The sequence below is a fragment of the Cyanistes caeruleus genome, chromosome Z (genome assembly GCF_971803275.1).
Source record: "Cyanistes caeruleus chromosome Z, bCyaCae1.hap1.1, whole genome shotgun sequence".
Taxonomy (NCBI): Eukaryota; Metazoa; Chordata; class Aves; order Passeriformes; family Paridae; genus Cyanistes; species Cyanistes caeruleus.
In genome coordinates this window covers 59,755,227-59,778,712 of record NC_141732.1, presented here as the reverse complement: position 1 = coordinate 59,778,712, position 23,486 = coordinate 59,755,227, and the positions used below count along the sequence as shown (strand labels likewise).

Here is a 23,486-nt window from a genome sequence, read left to right as displayed (position 1 = left end):
TTATAGTTGCCGGTAATTTTGCTTGAAATAATGAGCACCCCAAATAAAAATGGCACTACAGGATAAAACAGCCACAATGATTGCAGACAACTGCAATGATTCCTGACGTGTCCTTCCCACAGGAGAGTGAGATGGTGGCCAGCTGAACCCAATTTGGGTTCAGAGTGCCTTGTTCCTTCAGGGTCTTCAATTTTATCCAGAAGTTGCTTGTAACAGGTGATTAAATCAATCTTGGAGCAGCTGCAGTCCAGGAGGTTGTAGCTTAAATTGATTATTCAGTGGCCATCCAGGGTCACTAGCTGGTCACCTGGTACAATGTGGATCCTGTTAGAGGCACAATTGAGATAAATACTCTTGAAATTAGAAAATGTATCTGTGCTGAATGCAGTATATTTACTGTCACTCAGGTCAACATGCTGTAACTTCCTGAGGTTGTGAAATACTTGGTTACCTATTGCTGTCAGTTCACAGGATGATAATATTAGCACCTCTAAATTGGATAGTTGTTAGAACAGTTTGTCCTTTGGCATGATCCCCAACTCAAAGTTATTTTGACTAAGATCCAAGAACATGAGGTTTTTGAAGCCCTGAAAGAGATGCTTGAAAATACTAATACTAATGCTAGTATTAATGTGGGACAAGGAAAGATTCATCACTTCCTAGAGATGCAGATCTTGGCAAGGACTCTGTGAAGAGCTGATATGGAGAGAAATGAAGGGTAAGTCCAGCAGCTCTAGGCTAGCACTGTCCTGGAGAGGGAGTGTGTTGTGGCTCAGATTCAGGTAGTGAAGTCTGCTCAAAGCTCTCAGCCTTTTGCTAGAGCAGTCAGAACTTTCAGTGTGACTCTGATTTAAATCTAGATGTTGAAGCTTTGCCAGAGCCTGGTTGCAGAACCTGAGTTACCCTTGATGTGGAAGCAGGTGAGGGAGGGGAAGGCAGCAGAGCTGGTGTTGCAGAGGTGCTCAAAGCAATTTGCATTTGAGAACCATCTCCTCCTCTAGCAAGCTCATGCCACCGATGCCAGGGGGCAGTGCACGGATGTGGGTTTGGGTTAGGTCCAGCTTTTGGAGCCTGGTTAAGCACTGAAATGTGTCAGCATTCAGATTTCTGAAGTGCCATAACTGCAGATAGAGATCCTTGACAGAGATACTACAGAGGCCTTGTAAAATATCTGGGCTCATGTACAGCTCCTTTTCCACACCGTAAAATGTTCCCAGCCAAAGGGTCTGGGCTGTGGAGTTCTGTATCCCTGCCAGGACCCCAGGGATGTCAGCACAGCCCACCAAGTCCAAACTGTAGAAATGGGACTGAAAAGATCCAGGTTCAGTGTGTGTAATGTCATTGCCTTTAAGGATGAGAGTCACATAGCTGGTCTTCTGCAGAGCTTGGACATCTTCTGCTGTGATTGCTTGTATGTCATTTGTTTGAAAACCAAGGCATTTGAGGTTTGGAGTGGGAAAGCTGGGAGGAAGCTGCAGTGAAGAGATGTGGTTTCTGCCCAAGATGAAGATACTTAAGCTGTCAAGATTTGTCACTAGCATAAAGAACATGTTATTCCTGTCTGTGTTAAGATACTCCAGGGAACGTGGGCCAGCAAATGCTGTGTCAGACAGAAACATGAGCAGGTTTCTGGTCAGCAGGACGGTCTTCAGCTGCCTGTTGCTGAGAAAGGCCCCGGCACACACTCAGCTGATCTGACACCTTAAGAAGACAATAGAAAACTGCACAGTGGCCAGTCTCACAAACTCTCCTGGTAATGCAGTTACACAAAATGCACCTCATATCTGTAAAAATCCATGATCTGTTGCCTTCACCAGGGTAAAAGTGTCTGTCTTTTTTAGTGATGCTTGCTTGGTACTTACTTTTAAGTTCACATTTAATTACAGAGTTCAGAGTCAGAAGAAAAACCTGTCCTGAAATGATGGGTGTGAGGAAGCATTTGTGGGAGTCAGGAGACATGAGGCATTTAATGTATGTCTAACTTAATAGGAAAATCTCTTTTCCTATAAAAAAAGTCGGCCACTTCCAAGGGCCAAACAGGTCTTTCTCCAGTTTTTAGGGAATCATATTGAAAATCAATAAAAATTTGCTGTCACAACTGTCTTATCGGTGGTAATATCTGGAACATGTGTATTTCTCCCACTGAACTGTAAATGGTTGTCCTTAGAGGAGAAGCTGAGATACTGCCCAAGTGAATCGATCTCTGCTTAGCAAAAAAATTCACCAGCTGTCTGAAGGTGCTGGTAGTGGTTTCCCTGTGAAGGCAGGAAGATGTTGCTGTGGTGTGCTCCAGAAGTCGCTGTCTCTGACAGGGACAGAGGGGTTCAAGATTGTCATGAGCAGAAGTGAGGATGCTCCTTCCATACCTTGTTGTGTCCAAGTAGAGAAGAGAATTCAGGTCAGAGAAGGTTGAAGTCTGGAGGGAAGGGAGCGCACTGAAACTGAAATTGGGGATTTCTGTTGTGACATGTAGTCACAGGAACTCCTCTCAATCCTAAACCTTCCCAGCTGTATTTTTTATTTTCTGTAATCTGGAGAACACTCAGTGAAACTGAAAGAGTTAAGTACTGTGAATACAAATAGGAAAACATGGCACTTGGAAAATTCCCCCCTCCCTCCACCCCCAAACTAACACAACCCTTAAAATAATCTAAAGAGAATTTTGAATTATTTAAAATGCAGCAACCAAAACCCAAGGAAGCCTCAGCACAGGTTTGCAACGCATAGCCCTGGGGTTTTGGAGAGTGTGTTTTTCAAACGACTGCCTTGAATCTCTCTTGTATTAATTTGAAGTGTTTCATCTGCAGTACTTTCTTATCAAAGTGAGCACATATGAGGACTGTTTACTCTTCTGGATGAATTATTAATCCATAAAAAAAGATCTCCACAAGGTACCTTTAAATTGTGAATGTCATAAGTCTTCTAACAAAACTTACTCCAGGAGAAGTCTTAAGTAAACCTTACAGAGAGGAAGTAACAAAGAGCAGGTCTGGAAAATGTTTCTAGGAATGTGGCCAAATTAATTGGATATGAATTCAGTTACACACTGTAGTCAAGAGACAGCAGGAATGTTTTGCTCAGGCTAGACAAAGATCATGCCTGATATGGTAAGTCTTTAAAACATCTACAAAGGCTTTTCAGTTTTAAGTGAAAATAAATCCATCTATTATAGAGAGAAGTCAACTCTGTGGATACCAGGGAAGTTTGTTGAGTGTACTTGACCTGCCATTGCCTGCTGGTTACATGAAAGTCAACCATGTTCCTATTTCAGGTGGCTGTGCCATGCTGTTGAGGCATGAGAATGCTCATGACGTTCACTTGTCCCAGCTGCCAACAGCTGCAGCACCAGCACTGTGCACAGCCAGTGCAGCACCAGCCTCCTCCACACCCACCTCCCTTGCCAAAGGACAGAGGAATGTCCTGTCCTGGGTGGTTCCAGGGCCAGCCTAGGAGGGGTGGGGTACCCAGGGCTGCGTAGGAGCTGCAGCTCTGGCAATTCCCTGCACCGTAACCTTGAAGACATTGGTCTTGTGGGGAAGTGTCGTGGTTTTAAACCAGTAACTAAAAAAACTACTTATTTTTTGTTGTGAGATATGGATTAAAACAAGAGCAAAACAGGCTTAAGACTTAAAAGGAATAAAGACAGTTTATTAACAAACTACAAGAATGAGAATACCAGAATAAACTTTCAGAAAACCCCCTTATCTTTTACATCTTAACTATTTCTCTGTACACATGACAACATAGAGACAAATAACTTTAGGACTTTGGTGGTTAAAAACAGTCTTAATTCTTGCTACAGTCTTTCACCAGTTTTTGTAGAGAAACAGAAGTCTCTTTCTGTTAGCTTACGGAGTTTCTCACGAGAAAACTATTTTTCATCATAGTTTTCTATTTCTCTAATGCCAGCTGCCTGGAAATCTGTCATTAGATCTTCTCCTCCCATTTCACATCTCCAAGGTGTGTATGGGTCACAGAGTTTAGGAATCTTATTTTTAAGGATAAGTTATTCAAAGGCAGAAGTCTTCTTCATTTGTCTCTGTGAGCCTTCCTGGAAAACAGTTTTCTCTTTGCCCCCAAAGCTTCAAAATCTTCACTCAACTCAATTCCAGCAACTCACAGTATCACAAGCACTCTCTCTCTCTCTCTTCTGCTCAAAAGTTACACTTTGAATATCTCATTCTTCTTAATACTCTTATCATGAATTAAAGGAGTTTTTTTATACTATTATTGTCCATCTCTATAGCTTTAACAGAAAGATATTTCAGCTGTAAAGCATCTCCTTATTCTCTCTTTCTTATTTAAACTTAACTCTTTTCTTCACTGTTTTTGGTGGTTTTATGATGTCTCCTCTATGTTGATTGTCTCTCTCTCTGTCTTTCAGAGAAAAGGAGTAATCTGTATGTTTATCCAGGTAGTAAAAGAATTAAAAGCTTTAAGAAAACTGCAAGAGTTCATGGTGTTAAGTTTCAGTCTAGCAGCAAAAACTGAAAACCAAGCTCGGCTGGCCAGCGCTGCTTCTCTCCCCCCTCCCCACCTCCACCCCGCGGCCTTGTAGGCCTGGAGAGGGGGGAAGGAGGCTGAGACAGAGCCTTGTTACCTTGTCCGAAGCCGGAAACCAAAGAGAGCAAGAGAATTCTGTCTGTACTTCTTAAGGGGGTGTTTACAAGTTGAATTCACTTTTTAATGGTCAGATCTGCTGTCAATTCTTAGAAATGACTGATAATTGGTCAGGAGGAAAAACTCCCATCAGCCACCAGCAGCTTCAACTTCCTCTCCCTCCAAGCTGTCTTAAAGGTAAAGCTACCCCATGACAGGAAGTAAACACATGTATGGCACTGTTGGCCAACATTAGCACTTTAATTTGACACAAAGCTGTTGTGGTAGTGGAAGAAAGCAGGGCAGCAGTTGTGTGTCCAGGGAAAAATGCCCTGGAGCCCATGGAGTGTAGAAGACAGTGCAGGTGTGTGCCCTGTGGGTGGGAGCACGTGGGCAGTCGGGGTTTGTGGAGGGGCACATGTGTGGGACCCCAGGAGTGGTGCAGGGGGCTCAGGTCTTGCTGACACAGCCGTGAGTATTTCAGGCTAAAGCACGTCTCTGCCTGTCTGGCCTAGAAGAGGCAGGTGGGCTGTGTCTGCACTCAGTAGCCTCAGGAGAAGGGCAATAGTGTTTGTTGCAAACCACAGCCTGGGTTTGGTGAATATTTTCTTCCTTTCTTTTAAGACAAATCCTGTAACTGAAGGGTGCTAGGGAGTGTTGGGGAAGAAACGTGGGCCTCCACTGCTGCAGACAGTGCAGCCTGGCAGGCAGGGACAGACTGATGTTGGCAGCAGTGTGGTGGAGTGGGAAGGGCTCCCCCCCCAATAAAGAGGGGCTGTCACTACAAAATTCCCCATCTGGGTGGGCAGCACAGCTTCTTGACTGTCCAGCTCCCTCTGGCATGCTGGTCCCAGCTGGAGTTCAGTGGCAGACAGAGCACAGACTCCAGCACCCAGGGATGGCATCAGCAGGGAGGGGTGAGCCAGTGCTGCCCCTGGCTGAGCCCCCCACAGGTAGGTGCTTGGTGTGACCTGGGGGCAGAGAGCCAGCCCAGCACCTGCTGCAATAACACCTGTGACAGCACAGGGACTCAGGCCCAGCCTAGAAGCGCTGATACAGTGTCAGAATCTACAAAAATGACAGAATACGGACCTAGAAAAGTCGATGCTTTCAATACTGGTAAGCAAAGGAGAACCTGTGGAGCTAACTGCTGCCATGTGTAGTTTAGACAGATAAAAGTAATTTAACTGTCACTATAAATTAGAAGAGTGCCTATGTTTTACCATTCAAATAAAGCAATGAGTAAGTAAGCTCTCTCCATATACTTCAGGGTGTGGAGTGGGTCTCGAAGTGAACTAAGGAGAAACTGTCCCAAGGGGGATCCTGTTGTGCAGCTCTGAGTGCTTAGAGATTTGCAGATTTAATTCAATAAGGAGTTTGCTACCAGCCCCAGGTGTGCATTTCATAGGGCTGTTTTTCCATTGTGCTTCTCCCCTGAATCAAAAATCTTGCCTTTTTTTTCTGTTGTCTCCCACTTGGAATAGAAAGATAAAAGAAAAAAAGAGAAGAAAAGCAAAGAAAAAAGGAAGTATTAAGGAAAAATAAAAATTTATTCAGTCAATCTTTTCTCCTGCCCCTGGAAAAGGCCTGGTATTTTCTTACTATTCTCATGTGGTATTGCACACTAACTAAACAGCAAATAATGACAGAATCATACCCTGTGTGCAAATTCCTGTATGAAGAGCACAGTACAAGAGAGAGTACAAAACTACAAGAGAGAGCAAGACTCTCCTCTGTCTACGTCTCATACCTGTTAAACACCCCTGGGAAACTTTACCATCCTTCAAGCTCTTTGTGGGATGAAGTACAGTGTTGATATGATGGGCTCCCAAAGACCCCATCAGTGGTGGGAGAGAGAGTGAGTGTGCACAGATGCACAGGTGTGAGGAGGAGAAGGGACAGTGGCTGATGTCCCTAAGCATATACCCAGACACTTGTCTTACTCCTCTTGATAAAGACTTTGAGATTCCCCGAAGATAAATCCTATCTGGGGACTGGAAACACTCAAACATTAGCAGTTAAGTGTTTACCCCAGTCTGCAGCTCCTGCACATGGAGAGGGATGGCGGCTGTCGCTCCCCTCCACACACATTATCCCTGTGGTGCTGGGTGCTCTGCAGCTGGCACAGGTGAGCACTGTGAAAATCAGAAGATGTATATAAATCATATATATAAATAATAGATATAAATCACAGGCCATTGTGGAGACAGGGAGGTTGGATGCTCTTGTGCTGTCTTCTCTGAATGAAAGTGAGGCTGAGCAGAGAGGTCAGACAAAGTCAGAGGGCTGGCTGGAAAGCAGGTTGCAAGGAAAAGACATGCTGAACTCAGTGTGAGCAAAACAGCAGTTTCAGAGTGAAACAGGATCTTGCCCGCTTTTAGTCAGGTTACTGTGCATTGATGCTTTTCTGAGGCAGAACAGATTTTTAAAAAGTAGAAACTGAGAAAAATTGGTCTTCATGTTCATATGGACTGGAATGTCTCTGCAGGTTACAGGATAGAGCAGATGAGACTGTAGCACACTACCAAAGGCAAATTTCATGTAATGGGAAATTTGAGTTGAACAAAATTTTATTAATCACTTAGAAAAGGCACAAAATCTTGAACAACCAGCTGACAGAGCTCTTCTTTGGTGGCTGGTGGCAGTGGTGGATTTGGTGGTATTAGTTTCACAGTGGACTCAATGATCTTACTGACCTTTTCCAGCCTAAACCATTCTAAGATCTCTGCCTACACTTCTGCAAAAAGGATTGTGTTGCTGGTGCAACTATTGCAGTCCAAACAGTAAAGGTAGAAAGCAATACCTCAATCTGAAAATTAGAACTGTTCCTCTTGTATTTAGGTCACTTTTTTGTAGGGGGAGAATATCTCTAACCATCTCTAAGATGAGTGGGTGTGTGGCAGCTGCAGGCAGGAGGGGATTTTGCGCCAGCCAGACAGAGGTGCCCAGGGCAGTGCTGAGCACTGAGCCTTTTTCTCCCCTTTCTTAAATGACTAAGTTATTAGCTTGACAACCTTGCTGCCTTAAGTGGCACTCTTTCTTCAACACCTAGGAGAAAAAGGCGAGAAAAACTTCCTCGGCTCAGAAAATGTGCCTCAGCCCAACAGAGCCGATCCAGAACCTGTATGCAATCAGGGAAGCTTCAAGTAATTAAGATACCATTTGGAGTGCATCAAGGTCAGCACCTATGAAGGTGAAGACACCTGAACTTCTCTGGTGCTAAGGATACGCACAAAATCAGTGGCTTTGGCTCTGAAACAGAAGGCCACAGCTGTGCTGGTATCTGGAGCTGACTTCAGGGTTCACCTGAGCCATGCTGTGCTCATTGCTGCAGGTAGCTGAGGAGAAGGGAGGAGTCAACAAGGCAGGAGTGAAGCTGCCAGAAGCACAGAGCTCAGTCCATTTTGCCTAAACTTGCCTAAAACTGATGGCACTGAGAGGCCACAGAACCAGTGCCCTGCTTTTGTATTTGTCTGCTACCAGGATGTTTCTGTGTCTACCTGGTTGGCTGGGTTTTTTTCCCCTCCTCTTTAATTTATAGTATACAAAAGAAAATACCTTATCTTAATGATAAACTGAAAAGCTGACTTCACATACCACTAACAGCTCTGCCTCTTCCCCATCCAGTCCTGTGTTTGCTGGAAATCCTTCTTGCTCTGCAGCTGGTCACAAAAACTATGAAGAATTTGATTGATATATTAGCTCCTTGTTCATCTGCCATTTTCCATGCTGTTGCCTTCTGCGAGGCAGATGGCCTGGTTCAGGAACGGCACGGTGACCCCCCCCCAGGTCGCTCGGTCCATCGGCACACAACAGCAATGTGGTGGATGGCAGAAATGGCATTTATTGCTGAAGAATTTGACACTTTATAACCCAGGTTCACAGTGTCACTCCCATCTGCTTTCATCACAGCTAGGTGCTATTGGCTAATTACGGGGGTCATTACCATAAACTATTGAGGAGGGGGGTGACTCTATCTTTCCATACATCCCGATGTCTTCTGACTGCTGGGCCCTAGTTCTCCACATTTCCCCCCCTCCTTATGCTTAACTAAATTTGCTAGAATATAAGGTGTATTAGTCTGGAAAGTTCTAACGTTATTTTATGTATATCTGTCTTTAAACATTTTATCTAACTTATCTATATTATGAAACGTTTTAAAAGTAGATATAATAGACTTGAGTAAAAACATAAGGTGTGCTATACTTAACTAAAAAGGCTAAAAACTTATAAAATAGACACCAAAGTTTTTCATTGACAAGCATAAGGCACAGGTGGTGACCAAGTGCATTCTTAGAGCACATGTTAATGCTCAAAAGTTAAGGCTTGGTGTGTCCCTGTGCACTGGATTTGCATGGACAGGTTTTGGTAGAGGGGGTACTACCAGGATGGCTACTGTGAGAAGCTACATGAAGCTTTCTTCATGCCCAGCAGATCCAGTGCCAGGAGGCTCCAGGATGGATGTGGCCCTGGACAAAGCTGAGCCTATTAGAAATGGTGGTAATGTCTCTGTGATAAAAGATTTAAGAAGGAAAGAAGTTACTGTGAAGGTGTAATTTGGCTCAGAGTTGGAATGTGTGAGAGGAACAGCCCTGCAGACACCAAAGCTGGTGAAGGAGGGACAGTAGGTGTTCCAGGCACCAGAGCTGAGGTTCCCCTGCAGCCCCTGGTGCAGAACATGGTGAGGCAGCTTTGGCCCTGCAGCCCCTGGAGGTCCCTGGGGATGCAGAGATCCACCTGCAGCCCCTGAAGGTCCCTGGGGATGCAGAGATCCACCTGCAGCCCCTGGAGGTCCCTGGGGATGCAGAGATCCACCTGCAGTCCCTGGAGGTCCCTGGAGATGCAGAGATCCACCTGCAGCCCCTGGAGGTCCCTGGGGATGCAGAGATCCACCTGCAGTCCCTGGAGGAGACCCAGGCCACAGCAGGTGGATGCCTGAGAGGGGGCTGTGGACCCATGGGAGGCTCATGCTGGAGCAGGGTCCTGGCAGGGACCTCCAGACCCACAGAGAGAGGAGCCCGTGCTGGAGCAGGTTTCCTGGTAGGATTTGTGACCCTGTGGGAGATCTATGCTGGAGCAGGCTGTGCTCAAAGGACTGCCCCTCAGAGAAAGAAACCCATGATGGAGCAGGCTGTCCATGGAGTACTGCACCCCATGGAAGTGTGACCCACCTTGCAGCAGTTCATGAAGAAGGTGCTGTGTCTGTGGATTGAACTTATGCTGGAGAAGTTAATGAAGAACTGCCTCCTGTGGGAGGAATCCCATGCTGGAGCAGGGAAGGACTCCCCTCCCTGAGCAGCTGCAAGAACAATCTGTGATGAACTGACCATGACCCCCACTCCTTGCGCCACTGAGGGGAGGAAATAGAGTCTGAGAAGGAGAAGTGGTGGGGGGAAGATGTTTTAAAGATTTATTTTACTTCTCATTATCCTGCTCTGATTTAGTTGGTAATAAATTTGCTTAATATCCCCATGTTCAGTCTGTTTAGCCGGTAATGGTATTTGTTGAGGGATCTCTCTTGTCCTTATGTCAGCTTATGAACCTTTGTTATATTTTCTCTCTCCTGTCCAGATGTGGAGGGGAGTGATAGAGGGAGTGCTGGGTGCCTGAGTTCCAACCAGGGTCAAACCTCTACACCCTGTGATCCCTGCTGTGCTTTCCTGGGGTGGAGCAGCTTGGACTCGCACTTGTACCCCATGACCTATTTTTTGCAGACTGTGAGGCCTGGTGGCACAGATACTTCCTCAGACCATCCATACCAAAACCCTCAAATTTAAAATGAATCGGGTATTTTATAATAAATAGAATTAAATATTTTATTAAATAAAAAATATAATTTTATTCTATAAGGGAAGTCCTCTGAATCAAGAAAAGCATCAGCCAAAGCTAATCTTGTCTCATTCTGTGGTGCAGTAAAGCCTATTATTATGCATCATGGAACTTTTGTGTCATATAAGAAATAAGAAAGCAGGATTAACTCCAGAGATGTTTCTGGTTTTAGTAAGTTTTCTTTTTTTTTTTTTTTCTTTTTTTTTTTTAGTGGGGTGGGGAGAAGGAGTGGGTCAGTCGGCCCGTTAAGAAAATGGGAAGATTTATTAAGATTTATTATTCAAACAAAAGTTCTAGGACCTAAGTCAATTTCTTAGAATAAAAGAATAATCTAAAAGAAAAGTGATGCATAAGGATCTTAAAGCCCAACTCTTGGCCAGTCCCAAGGATCACACCATGTGCCTGAGAGCATTGTCCAAACACTTCTTTAACCCTGGCAGACTTGGTGTTGTGACCACTTCCCTGGGGAACCTGTTCCCCTGCCCAGCCATCCTCTGGGTGAAAGAACCTTTTCCTAATATCCAACCTAAACCCTCCCCTGACACAACTTCTGGCCTTGGGTCCTGTCACTGCTCACCAGAGATAAGAGATCAGTGCCTGCTCCTCCTCTTCCCCTCATGAAGAAGTTGTGACTGCAATGGGGTCTCCCCTCAAGTCTCCTCCAGGCTGAACAGACCAAGTGACCTCAGCCACTCCTCATACGCCTTCCCTCAAGGCCCGTCACCACTTTTGTCACTCTCCTTCTTTCTAGCAGCTTTACATCTTATATTGAGGCTCCCAAAACTGCACGCTTTGGATAATGAAGAATTATGAAATTAGTGTTAGGTGACTGAAGTTCCTCTTCTTGACCATGTAATTGTTGAGCTTAGTAAAACTGACTAATGATTAGGGATATTTGAATTATTCATTGTATGTGCCCATCAGATTAATTTAGATCTTTAAGGTGTTAAAACAAAGTGGGGAGAATTTATGGCAGTAGCTAGTGGGAGTGGGTTTTGATGTTAACAGGGGGCTTTGCTATGGATACCCACCATGGGCTCAGGCAGGTTGCAGACCCTCTGTGACAGCCACAGCCAGGACTGTTGCAGGCTGGCTCACTTCCCATGCTCAGTACTGCTCCTCTTCTGCATGCAGGTGTCGGCTATTCCTAAGGGCTAGGTAAATTTTTTCTCTCCATCACTGCAGTCAGGGTGACTGTCAGACCACAGGGGTTGCTGGGGCAGTCCCCTCAAGAATAAGTTGCTTCTCCTAATTAAATTTTCTCTGTGCTTGGTTGAAACTCTTCCAGCTATTGATGATGGGGAAAATTTGGGAGCATGCAAGCACCAGCAGTAGTAGTTGACCTCAGTACTTGCCAGTGAATGCTCTTGAGATGCTGCATGCCGCAGAGAGCTGAGAACACCACTCTGCCCCTGCAGTGGCATCCCAGTCAGTCTGCCCTGCAGTCAGAGTCCTCCAGAGAGGGTGGTACACCTTCAGGCTCCCTATTCTAAACTGGTATTCTGAACTAGTGTCCTGGTTTAGGGCAAATTTGGGAGAAAAACTCCAAATCGGGTTCCTCTAGAAAGTGAATTCAAGTGGCCCCTCCCCCAACTGGTTTGGGAAAAGATTTCCTTAGAGAAAAGTGGAAAAAAACTGTTTAGTTAACAGAAATTGAATAATATTAAACAATGAAACCTCTCCCTGTTCAAAGAGAAGGCACATCCAGAAAGCTCCTTTTCATGGTGTGTAGCTTGGCTCACTCAGTCTCTTATCAGTCCCTCTGGTGCTGGAAAGTGCCGAGGCCCAGGCCCCGGTGGGCCACAGGTGTGAGCTCCCGGGGCTTGGCTGGGTGTTCAGTCCAGAGCAGGTTTGCACAGATCCAAAGAAAAAACAGTCTGGGGAACTTCCCTGCCTTGGCTAGCTAAACAACGAACAGCCAAGGAGAGCTCTGTCCCATTGTCTGTCCGTGCTGCAGACACCACAGGCCAGGAGCAGCATGTGGGGGAGTGATGTTTGTCCTCAACACAAACTGTGGCTTCTCCTTCCCCACTTTGCTCTCAGAGCCAGTCTTAAAGGTGCAGAACTTAGTATGTAACATAAACCAGGTGCCTGGGGATACCAGTATCACAAAGTCACTCCATGACAACTAGACAGGAGGAAGAGCTCACAAATGTCACCAGAATGCAGTGAGTCACACACAATGTCTGCCCACAGGTTATGGATCTTTCCTCACCTAAAAACTATCAGGGCTATAATGTCACTCTGTTGGGGTCAGAAGCACAGAAAATAGGCCCTTATCTGTGGTGCCTGGCTCTGACACCCAAGAGAGAGACAGCTAAAACCATGGAGACAGCTTTTAAAGTTAAGTAAAGAAACTAATGATGTGAGTGTGTAAGTTAGAGAGTTTTGTTAAGTCACTGGATGAGAAAGATAGAGTTTGGGGTTTAAGCTATATTAGAGAATAAGAGACAACATGGAGGATTTAGGGCGTTGTCCCTTTCTCCTTCTTCTTCCTTCTTCATTTTCTTCTTCTAAGGGTTTTTGGGTAATAATGAGTGATTGGATGAAAGATTCTGCAGTGCAGCACACAAGTGTCAGGTCATTGGGCCACAAAGAAAAATAATTTACTTGGCATTTGATTATTGGACAGATAGACACATAAAAGACCTTGGAAAGATTCTCCGTTCTCCATTTTGCACCCCTCTATCTCAGTGTATTTAGCTCCTTGTAGTCTGTGTATATGTAATGTAGAGAAGGAAAGAATAAACAACTAAGCCCAAACATGAGAAAACAGCCTCTCTCTCATCAATCTCAGTCCTGGGGAAAAAGAACCCAGCTGCCAATGTCATGTCCTGACATCGCTCCTAGCAGAGGCTGTGGCAGTGAAGTGCTGGCATGTCCCTCAGCTCAGCCCAGGGCCCAGACCCACAGGCCGAGGCCTGGCGTGGACAATGTGGAAGGCACAGTATGCCATTCCCACCCCCGACACAGAAGGGTGGGCCCTGTTTCTGGTGGGACCCTTTGTCCTGCAGAAGCCTCTCCACCTGGTAGGAGGATGGCTAGCTGGGTTGAAAGGGAATCCTGTGTGAAGTCAAATCTATGTGGCTGACCCTATGCCAGGCCTGGCCTGTCAGAAAAAGAGGCCCCAGTCAGATCACTGAGTGCCACACCTCCAAAAAACCCAGGCACCAAGGCATGCTGCAGTTCCAATGAACCTGAAAAAGATGTGTGATGACTGTAGGAATAAGCAAGAATTAATCTAAGATGTTAAAAATAAATCAAACAAAAGTGCACTGAGTTGTGTATATATATTAAAAAAGATTTTAGTACATTCAGAATCCCTGTGAGATGTTAATTCTCTCTTTTTAGAAAGATAAATCATGTAGATCTCTGGGCCTTCCACAGCTCTGAAGAGAAAGGGATTTGCAGCCCAATACAGCAAGGCTTCCAAAGTACATGTAAATCCTATACAGGATCAAAGGATTAAAATAATTTTCAGCTATTTCCTTCAAGTATGGATTTCAAGATTTTCCTCATTTGTTGAGATAGGAATCCAAATGTTTGAATGCTAGATGTTAAGAACACAGGATTTTCCTTAGAGCTGTGGATTTGGTCTGTGACTCTTTCCCTGCTGTGGCTGCATGGTACCACAAAAGGGTGAAACATGGCAGCTTGGGAGGACCAGGACCACCTGCTCTAACTCAAACCTGCATTTCCCAGCAGGAAAACCTGCATGGGCTTTGCTGCAGGTGCTGCAGGCTCAGGCTGCAGGCTGCATTTTAAGGAAAAGCCTAAAACAAAGTGATGAAGGAAGAGGATAAATCACTGTCAGGAAGAAGCAGCTGATGTAAAACAAGTCAGACTTTGTGCGAAGCTCCTTTTCTTCATGCTGTAGCAATTTATCTTTCTGAAATCCTAAACAGGGGCAGGAGAGAGCAGCCAGATGTGCTCTCCAGCCCACTCTCTGGGCACGTGAGCAATGTTGCTTTGCCTGCCCTTGGGGATGGTAGGGACACAAGTGGGACATGAGCTGCAGGACTTCATCTGTGGTGCCCTCCCAGCTGGGCATCATCTTGCCCAGTGGATCTTTTGGGCAGCCAGGGACCAAGCCAGGGACAACATACCCCTTCCCCAGGGATTCCTTTCCCTCTGGTTGCCACCACTCCTTGACAGGTGACCAAACCACCAGCTTCTTTCTCTGGAACTGATGGTTGAGGTTGGTGCTGAAAACTCACCACAGCTTCAATCCAAAATTTTCATGACTTAGGAAAATCACTTGCACAGATAGTGACCTGGATGCCCATTGGAAGAAAGGGACAGTGTGACCAGCGACATGATGTGAGCACTGGGCTTAGAAATATTCCAGACAAATAAAGTGAGGACTCCTTTGGTTGCCTCTCCACTGCTGAATTGTTCTCTAGTGGATTTCATTTGTGGTAACTTTCAAAAGGCTTGATGGTGCAGGTGCTTAGCCAGGGTACAACTGCTGCTCCATGCCCTGGAACACCTGGCTTTGGAGAAGGCAGCAGTGCTATTTTTTTAGCAAACAGGATGAACAAACCTTCAGATGATGACTGCAGCTTGCTAGAGAGCAGGGGACACAGGGCTTCCTGGCCCCTGTGCCTTCATCCTGAGCCGTGCTGGTGAATTCAGCCAGAAAAGCTGAATTTGCCATGGCTGAGGCATGTGGAACTGTGTGAAGTCCTCTCAAATGCAGACTAAAAATGACCAGGACAAAGGCACTAAGTAGGAAGGAAATTGCTGACAATATTAATTAACAACAGATTAATTACTGGTGGTGTGTTCGCCCATGCTTCTTCTTCAAAGGGGGAATATCTCCTGAATATCTCCCTCAGACACTGTTTCTCCATAGTTACTGCTGCTGTGTTATCATCCTTGAGCAGCTTGTGATTCTTCAAAAATCAGAGGGTGTCTTGACAATCTCAGCACTGGAGCTCCCTGTTACACTTTGAAATAGTTATAAGACCTTTCTCAGTCTCAAAAATTCAGCCTCTGCTCCATGCTAAGCAAGCAAAATACTCAGTGTTCTTGGTCCTCAGGGGAGTGAGTACTTTATAATACTGTAAAGATAAAATGCAGATTTCAATGATTAATGACAAGCCATTGTTTTTCTGTCCAAACAGTACAGAGTCTGACAAACAGGGCTTAAAACAAGTCTTAAAACCTAGATTTTAAACAAACAATAGAGAAATCTAGTAATTGCAACAGTTCTGACTTGAGTAGCAAGCAAAAAGATCAGAATTAAAACCCTTGTAAGCTTCCCTTTTCCTTGGTGTGGCTTTGGGGAAAAGTAAGTTCTTTGCGCTTACCCAGTGAGGCTGGACTGATCACTGGGAGTTGCATTTTTGTTGGTTTTGGTTTGTCTGGACACGGATATTAACCTTGCAATGGAAGGAAACCAGGCAGAGATAAAGGAAAAGAATCAAACTGAGGAAGCTGGTGTGAGTTCAGACTATTTAAAGAACTTCTGGCATGGAGGCTTTGAAAAGACAAAAGAGCATCTTAAAAGGAAGCCCTGTTGCTAAGCAACATGAATTGTTGTATATAGAACTCCAGGAAGATAAGAGAGAAACCTCTGCTGCTTTCAAGGAAGAAATGCTGGTGAGGAGCCATAGCTGCATCCAAAGTGTGTTTGAAGTGTTCCAGACACATCCTATCTGTGAGAGGGTTTCCATGACCCTTCAGATCAGAGAGTGGCCACTGGTTAGCCTGTATTGCAGGTGAGAACTCCTCCTCCACCTGCTGGAATGCAGGAGCATTATGCTTCTGCTCAGGGTGGGTGAGAACAATGGGAAAAACATGAAACTTCTACAGTAACACAAAAAAAAGCACAAGCCATGCTCAGCCATATGCTTTGGGAGCGTGAACTGATGTTTCAGCAGTGTTTTGATTGCTTCAATTAATTTCTCAAGTTTCCCTTCTCTTTCTCCCCCATTCATGTTAACAAATTCTTATCTTTCATGCTGATGGCCTTTGCCTGATGATCATCCATCCCCCTGCCAGGTAACTACTGGTTATATCGTGACACAATGACATGAAATGCATTCTCCATTCAGGAATATGTCAAAATAAATATATTTTGCCACAGCATAACATTTCTTCCTTTGTCCTCTTCATGCTTCAGAGATGGGGCTCACAGTAATCTTGCCTTTCTTGCCAAGTATGAATCCTTGACTGATCTGACTTGCTGAAGGAAGAACAAATCAACCTCTTCGCTAAAATTCAGGATTTTTTCTTCATGCAGCTGCTGGGCATTGAGGCTGCAGTTGGGTGCTGCTAATAAGCTGTTCCTATTAGATGGTTTTGAAAGGGTAAATTCTTATAACTCAGCCAGACTCTCTAGTCTGGGAGTACGGTTCCATGTGTGCAGAGCTAGTCAGCCATGACCCTGCTGCCCACTGGCCTCAGCAGTAACAAGTGACCTGGGGCCACAGGTGGTTTCTCCCATCAGATGCTCCTGAAATCCTGTCTGCTCTAATGTCAACTTTCATGTGATTTTATTTTTATATATAGGTACCAAATATCCAGTCCCTGTTCCCAAAACTATCTGCAAGAATTTGCCAAATGTTTAGTCCTGTGAAGTTTGTCAGACCCTGATTTGGTCCTCAGTCCCCTGAAAAATCTCTGGATAGATGTCCTACAGTATTGTCAGTTGTAATTTTCTGCAGATTGGTCATTTGTCTTTTGAAAGGGTTTCACCTGGCAACTCAGTCTTTGGCAAGGTTTTATTTCCATCAGAGAAAACACATCAGAGCTTCACTCTGCAGCTTGTCTGGGTGTTCTTTGCATATTGCTATCCCTCCAAAATGTCATTTTCCTTCAAAGGAATGCCAGAAGCAAGCCAAAGCCTTCTCTTGGTCTTCTGCAATAACTCTAAAGAAAGGAGTGAAATTCTCAAGAGACTGTACCCCAGCTCTTCCTGCTCTCTGGGGGTGGCTGGGAGCAGCTGAACAGCCATGCCCACAGCAGGGAAGGCCTGGGATGGCTAATCTCCCCAGCCAAAAGGAAGGCAGCAGTGGTTGGGCTCCATCCTCCCACAGGCATTGATGGTGAAGTCTTGCTGGGTGGTGTCGGCCAATAGTCAGCGCTTCCTCTACCACTGGGGCCCACTGCCTGTGACATTTGCTGTCAATTACAGGGTTTTTCCTCTTGGTGTATCTGCATTTTCCTTGCTCTGATTTAACTTGTTGCTTATTTTGCTGTTGACAGCTGAGAACCATTGGCCCTTTCCTCCACCTAACATCATCTGCAGCATCTGTAGGCTGTCGGCACTGCAGCCCCCATGCCCTCACCCACGTTGTTTCTCTGCCTGGTCGGAGCTGTCACCCTCATCCTGTGGGGACAAAACCACATTTAAGGAAATGTTCTGGGAAGGTGTGTGATTAGTAGTGTGTCACCCTGCTGTGCTGGTCTGAGCTGCGCTGTTTGGGGCTGACACGTGTCTCTGTTCGTCTGCACTGCACTATGGGATGTAGACTTTCATTGGGTCACAGGGGAGTGGGTCTTAAAGATGCACTAGGGGCTGGGCACTGGCCCTCCATTTTAATGAACAAAGAGGAAGTTTCAGATGTGTTGTTGTAATAGAAACAGCAGTGTCTTTTAATGTGCTGTGGTTTGTGAGCAGTAAGCCTGCCCTGGGTGGGGTTTTTCTGGTTTGATTAAATGACACAAGCTGGGTGTGGGCAACAGGACTGTACAAATGGACTGTTTAACACACAAGTGGAAATACCTCTAGAAGTGAACAACAGCAGAAGGGAAAACTCCTATGATCTTGATGAAATTTCCAAAATTTGCCTTCATATTATCCTTTTATTTAGTTTTACCTTTATAATTTTGCTCTTTCAGATACCTAAGCAGCAATTGCTATGGACCCAATCTTGCAGGAGCGAGCAGGACCTTGGGGAGGTGGAGTTTGTAACAAATTTAGTTGCCTGCCTGCTGCCAGGGGAAAATCTAGCCAGTTACTTGAGACACAACCATGACTTTGTCTAGATTTTCGATTGACAGCATTTTCCATGGCCTTTCTTTTTGCGGTCCCGTTTCTAAACTGCTGCCAGCCTGGAGTTCACCGTGGTCAGCTGCATGGGATCCCTGCAGTGCATGCTGCTGTGCCTGTCTGCAGCCCCAGCTCTCATGCCCATGTGCTAAATGGGCACTGTTTGCTGATGCACTGTGGGATACCCTGAGCATGAGAAGACAATGAAGAATTCCCTTTAGGGTAATCCATTTTATCATTATATAAGCGTTTGTGCACCTTGCAGGTGAGTGCAATTTCACCTGAGGAGGTTGCTGCATCTGTCTTCAGTGATCTGTGCTGGTGACTTCTTGATATAGTTTATGGGATTTTTGTTAAACCTCTTAGGCCTGAAAGATTTTGTCATTGTTTAGATGATTCTAAATGGTGCTAACAGTGTAAAACCAAAAGGACATATACTTGAACATGAAATTCACTTCTTGTCCTTCAGGATATAGATTAAACAGACTTCAAAAGGAAAGATTTAAGTGACTTTTATTTTTTATCTGAGTGTAAAGCTCAGAGTCTGGATAAAAAAGAGAATAAATCCAACAGTACATTAGGAAAGAGGGAGTAATTATTATTTTGAAATGTAACCTCATGAATTTCTTATCTAAACTGGAATGTCCTTAGAGACAGAAACATGTTTGAGCTCTGCAGTGCAGATGTTCCTTCCATTTAACAAGTGTGTGCACGGGGTACAGACAGAGGGAAACTACACAACAGAGGTGAGAAAAACTGCTGAGGTGCAGATGCAGCTGAAAATTAATCAATGGAAGCAGGGAGTGATGGGGGTGAGGGAGCTCCTCTGGGAGACAGTCTGAAGTGGAGCTCTGGGTGACACACAGCCCCTGAGCTCTGAACATGATCATAAAGTAACTGTGTAAATATTACAGTTATATGTCAAAAATCCAATAAAATATGCCAATTATGCTGGATTCAGAAACAGATATTTTTTATTTTTTCAAACCTACAGCTTGGGCTGAAATTCTGGGAGAAATGGTGCTAGGAAAACCCCTATGGACGGGAGCCAAAGCCACTGCTGGCACACGTGGCCAAGGAGCAAGTTGCCAACATTTTCCTACAGTTTTCTTCCAGATCATTGTTTGCTCCCACTGCTGCTATGGATTTCCACGAGATGGAGCTATTCTAACATGGATTTGGCAGCAGACCGTGAGGAGCAAGTGTGCTACTGCATAGTTTATTTTATTTTATTTTATTTTATTTTATTTTATTTTATTTTATTTTATTTTATTTTATTTTATTTTATTTTATTTTATTTTATTTTATTTTATTTTATTTTATTTTACTTAATTTTGTTTTGTTTTGTTTTGTTTTCTTTTGTTTTCTTTTCTTTTGTTTTCTTTTCTTTTGTTTTCTTTTGTTTTGTTCACATGCAGGGTGGCTCTTTGATACCCATCAGACCTTGTCTGTGGCCCCAGTCTGCAAACATCAGCCCTCTAGGGCAGCAGAATTCCTTTGCTGAATCATGATTCCCTCTCCTGTGACATTTCTGTCCTTTTAAATCAATTTTTTAAGGTCTTGCTATGTCTGTTTCCATGTGCCATCTTCTTCCACTGCAGCATCTGCTCATTCCTTCTCTACTTTACAGCCCCATTATCCACTGAGTCACAATGCAGACAAAAATTCATGTAAATGCTGTTGCTTTACGATGTATGTTTGAAAATCTCATGGCATGCCTGTCTTTTGAGATCAAGTCTTGCCCACACAGCCTAACACCTCTTGCCCTTGTTGTTGGAGCACACCTTGACACTGCAGCCCCTTTAACAGCAGCAGCTCAGGGAGAGGCATTTATCTGGGGATTTTCAACAGGAGCTGTTGAAGTTAGGGCCAGGCTTATATGGAATATTTGTAATGCTTGGAAGAAAGGTACCATGAGCACCCCTTGCTCACAGTGCAAGTGCTTTAGAGCTGTGCTGGCATTGCTGTGAGAAGCTGGTGTTCTGTGTCGGCACACAGGAGATAAGTGCTATCTCTGTGATGAGGTGTTGCTGGCAACAAGTGGCTGCCCTAAGTCCATGGCCACCCAGGGAGCCAATGGACAGAGGTTTCCTTCCCAAGCAAGCTCCCAGTGCTGGAGGCTGACTGCTCCCCTGGCCTGCCGCAGCAGAGGGCCAGCCGGCTGCTGCTCGTCAGCCACACGGGCCTGAAATCCTCACGGCTGCGGCTCCGGCTGAGTGGAAACCACAGCAAGACAAGTAAGGGTCAGCTATCTAGGCAGGGAGCTGCCACTGCCAGATCTGGTGACACTGCACCTGTCCAAATTCCCGTGTGAAATCTTAATTCACAGAGTCTGGAGCATAAATGTGTCTGACAGTTGTTGGTTAGGCCTTTTTTATGGTATGGTCTAACATCCATCCTTTCTTGCCCCCAAACCTGTGCTTTGCAGTAGAGGGAGATTTAGGGGAAATATAAAAGGCTCTTGTGAACTCCCAAGCTGAGAATTGTCCTCTTTGCAGGCATCCTTGAGGCAGACCAAAACCTTTGGTACACTCTAAGGATGCAGACACTTATCAAGCATCATCTGTCTCTTGCTTTGCAAGACCAAAACAAAGACAGAATCAGTATAATTTCAATTTCTTTAATTTGATGACCACCTGGAGGAGCTGATAGGTGTGTCTGGGAGGCCCCAGAGAGCAGCAGTCAGCCTTCAGCCATCACCCCTTCCAAGGACCACCTTGCTGTGTGTCCTACAGCTGAAGTTTCTCCTCTTCCTTCCACTCTCCAGTTTCCAACATGAGCTGCTTAGAAGTGATTTTGCTTGAGCCACTTCACTGCCACTATACCACTTGTCCTTTCAGAGTCATTAAAATCCTCTAATATGGGTTATTTAAGTATTCCTTTAAAGGTGTAATTTCCATAAAAACATGTATCTATCTGTGCATGCCTAGCATGCAGTTACTGTGGTCCACATGTGTGTGCCCTTGATGTGCTGGCCTGCCCAGCTCAAGCTTGCATGCACCCCTCTGGCTGGGAGCACAGGTGTTCCAGGAGCACATCCAAATGCAAACACACAGCATTTGCTATTGTCCATGAAATCCTGCAGTGTGCAATTGCCTGCGGGTGTTCAGGGTGTTGTTCTTGGGGATGACACACTGTCTGTAGCTCCTTATGGACTGCACTGCTGTGCAAATTCCCTGAGACCAATCGGTTCAGATCCCAAAGCTCCTGAAGCTGTGCCCCTGGAAGGTTCACCCAGATGAAGGGAGACAGCAAGGGAGAGAGCAGGCTGATGGCAGTGTGTGGGAGCGTGGCACAGGCAACACTGGTTCCAGGAGTCCAAAACGAGTGAGCTATAGCACATTATTCTGCTTGCATGAAGGTCCTTGCTCTGGTCAGGTAGCCAAGCTGGAGGATAGCAGAGAGGGAACGTCTTGCCTGCCAGCTCCCCTGCAGGCCCACCATCCAGAGTCAGGGAGAGCTGAAATCAGCCAGGGAGAGATGCCTGCCCATGGACACCAACAGCTCCCAGAGCAATGAATGATCATGTTTCTCTTTTTCAGAAAGAAAATGAGTCATGTGATATCTCTTGCAAGCACTGGTGCCACAGATAGTTGCTCCTTTTATGTGAGAATAAAAAAAAAAAAAATGCATGAAGGACCTAATAAATCACAGAATAAATGCTACTATTTGAGAGATCTGGGCTAGAAATTACTTGAACTTTCATGAGTTTCACATGTCAGGGGTGTGGGTGATTTAGGCTAGTGATTATTCAAGACACAGGGTGTGATTGAACTTTCAGGATTTGAAAGGATTACACATGCTTGTCAAGTGGGTGTTTAATTTCTCCTCAGTTATAACTTCAGTTTGTAAATGTTGAAACTATAAATCCTCACACCCTTGGTCCATGGCATAGGGCAAACTGCTGATTTCCTCATCTTAGATTAATAAGCAGATTAACTGCTTTTCTCCAGTGCTATTAATGCCCTCCAAATTATGACTTTTCCTTTTTTAGCCCACTCTGTTGTGTGCACACACACATATGCAGGCAGGCATGTGTTTCATAACAGGTTTTTGTGCTTGTGACTCAGAGCTGAACTATTAAACCATAACACATGGCTGACATCTGGAATTCTCTCAGACGTTTTTGTCATTTGAATATTGGTAGCCATGGTTTACTACTCTTCTTTCCTCCAAAATGTAACTTTCTTTATTCTCAGCTCATAAAAACAGAGCTAGGAGGTTTTACTGAAGCTTTTGGTGTCACTTGATCAATACATATAATATTCCAAGCCTGCTTTAAAGGCACATGTGTTCAGAGAGTTTAGCAGAAAAATCTTACTAAAGAAAGCCTCTGCTTCATCTTTAGGTTTAAAATGATTCAGAAATATCATTGTTTTTGCACAGCAAGAGCCTGTGGTTGCTAAGAGTCAAAAGCAGTCACCTGCTAGGTAGCAAAATGGGGTAAGATTTGCAAATGGATTGGCTTGGTGTTTGAATATAATTATTTATATTCATTCCTCCAAATGAATGCCACTCATTTGGCTGGTTTTAAGAGCACGATTAAAATATGCTGGTATTTGCTGTAATGTGGAACAGTTTGTCTTACCTGTGTCTCACAGGGTGTTGTGTGCTATTCCCAGGGCTGTTTGCCATGAGCTAGTACGGTCCTGCAGAGGTTAGGATTTTGCATTCTTTTTAAAATATTGCGGGGCTGCCACTCAGAGTGCTGTAACTAAAGATGTGCTAAATTTCACATTGATACCAAGGGTGCAATGAAAACTTCTGCCTATCTGCCACTGTGACAAGTGTCAGGCAAAATGGGTGAACCTGGGGAATTGTTCTTGGCTTTGGTTTAGAAAATCATCTAATCTTGGTTTTCAATTCTGCCCTACAAGCACATTTTTGAATTTGAGGATTGTCTGATTTTCTGCTGACATTGAGAAGGATGTAACACTGCTTCAGTGATGCTTCAGGAAGAGAGGAGGAACATTGTCTGAAGCCTATGTTGTTCCCTCCAAGAGTAAATATAGTATGTCTTCGAGGCACCTTTTTGCCCGGTGAGGGGCTGCAAAAGAAG

General features: G+C 44.8%; 1 protein-coding gene across 1 annotated transcript; it reads right to left on the bottom strand.

Annotated features, from left to right (window-relative positions):
• Nucleotides 1-8,627, bottom strand: CD180 (CD180 molecule). Its single transcript, XM_086869811.1, is given in 8 exon segments — nucleotides 1-84; nucleotides 86-151; nucleotides 153-890; nucleotides 893-979; nucleotides 981-1,701; nucleotides 2,367-2,474; nucleotides 2,476-2,551; nucleotides 8,546-8,627. Coding segments are annotated over 8 exon segments (1,962 nt in total).
• Nucleotides 8,628-23,486: the final 14,859 nt, after the last annotated feature.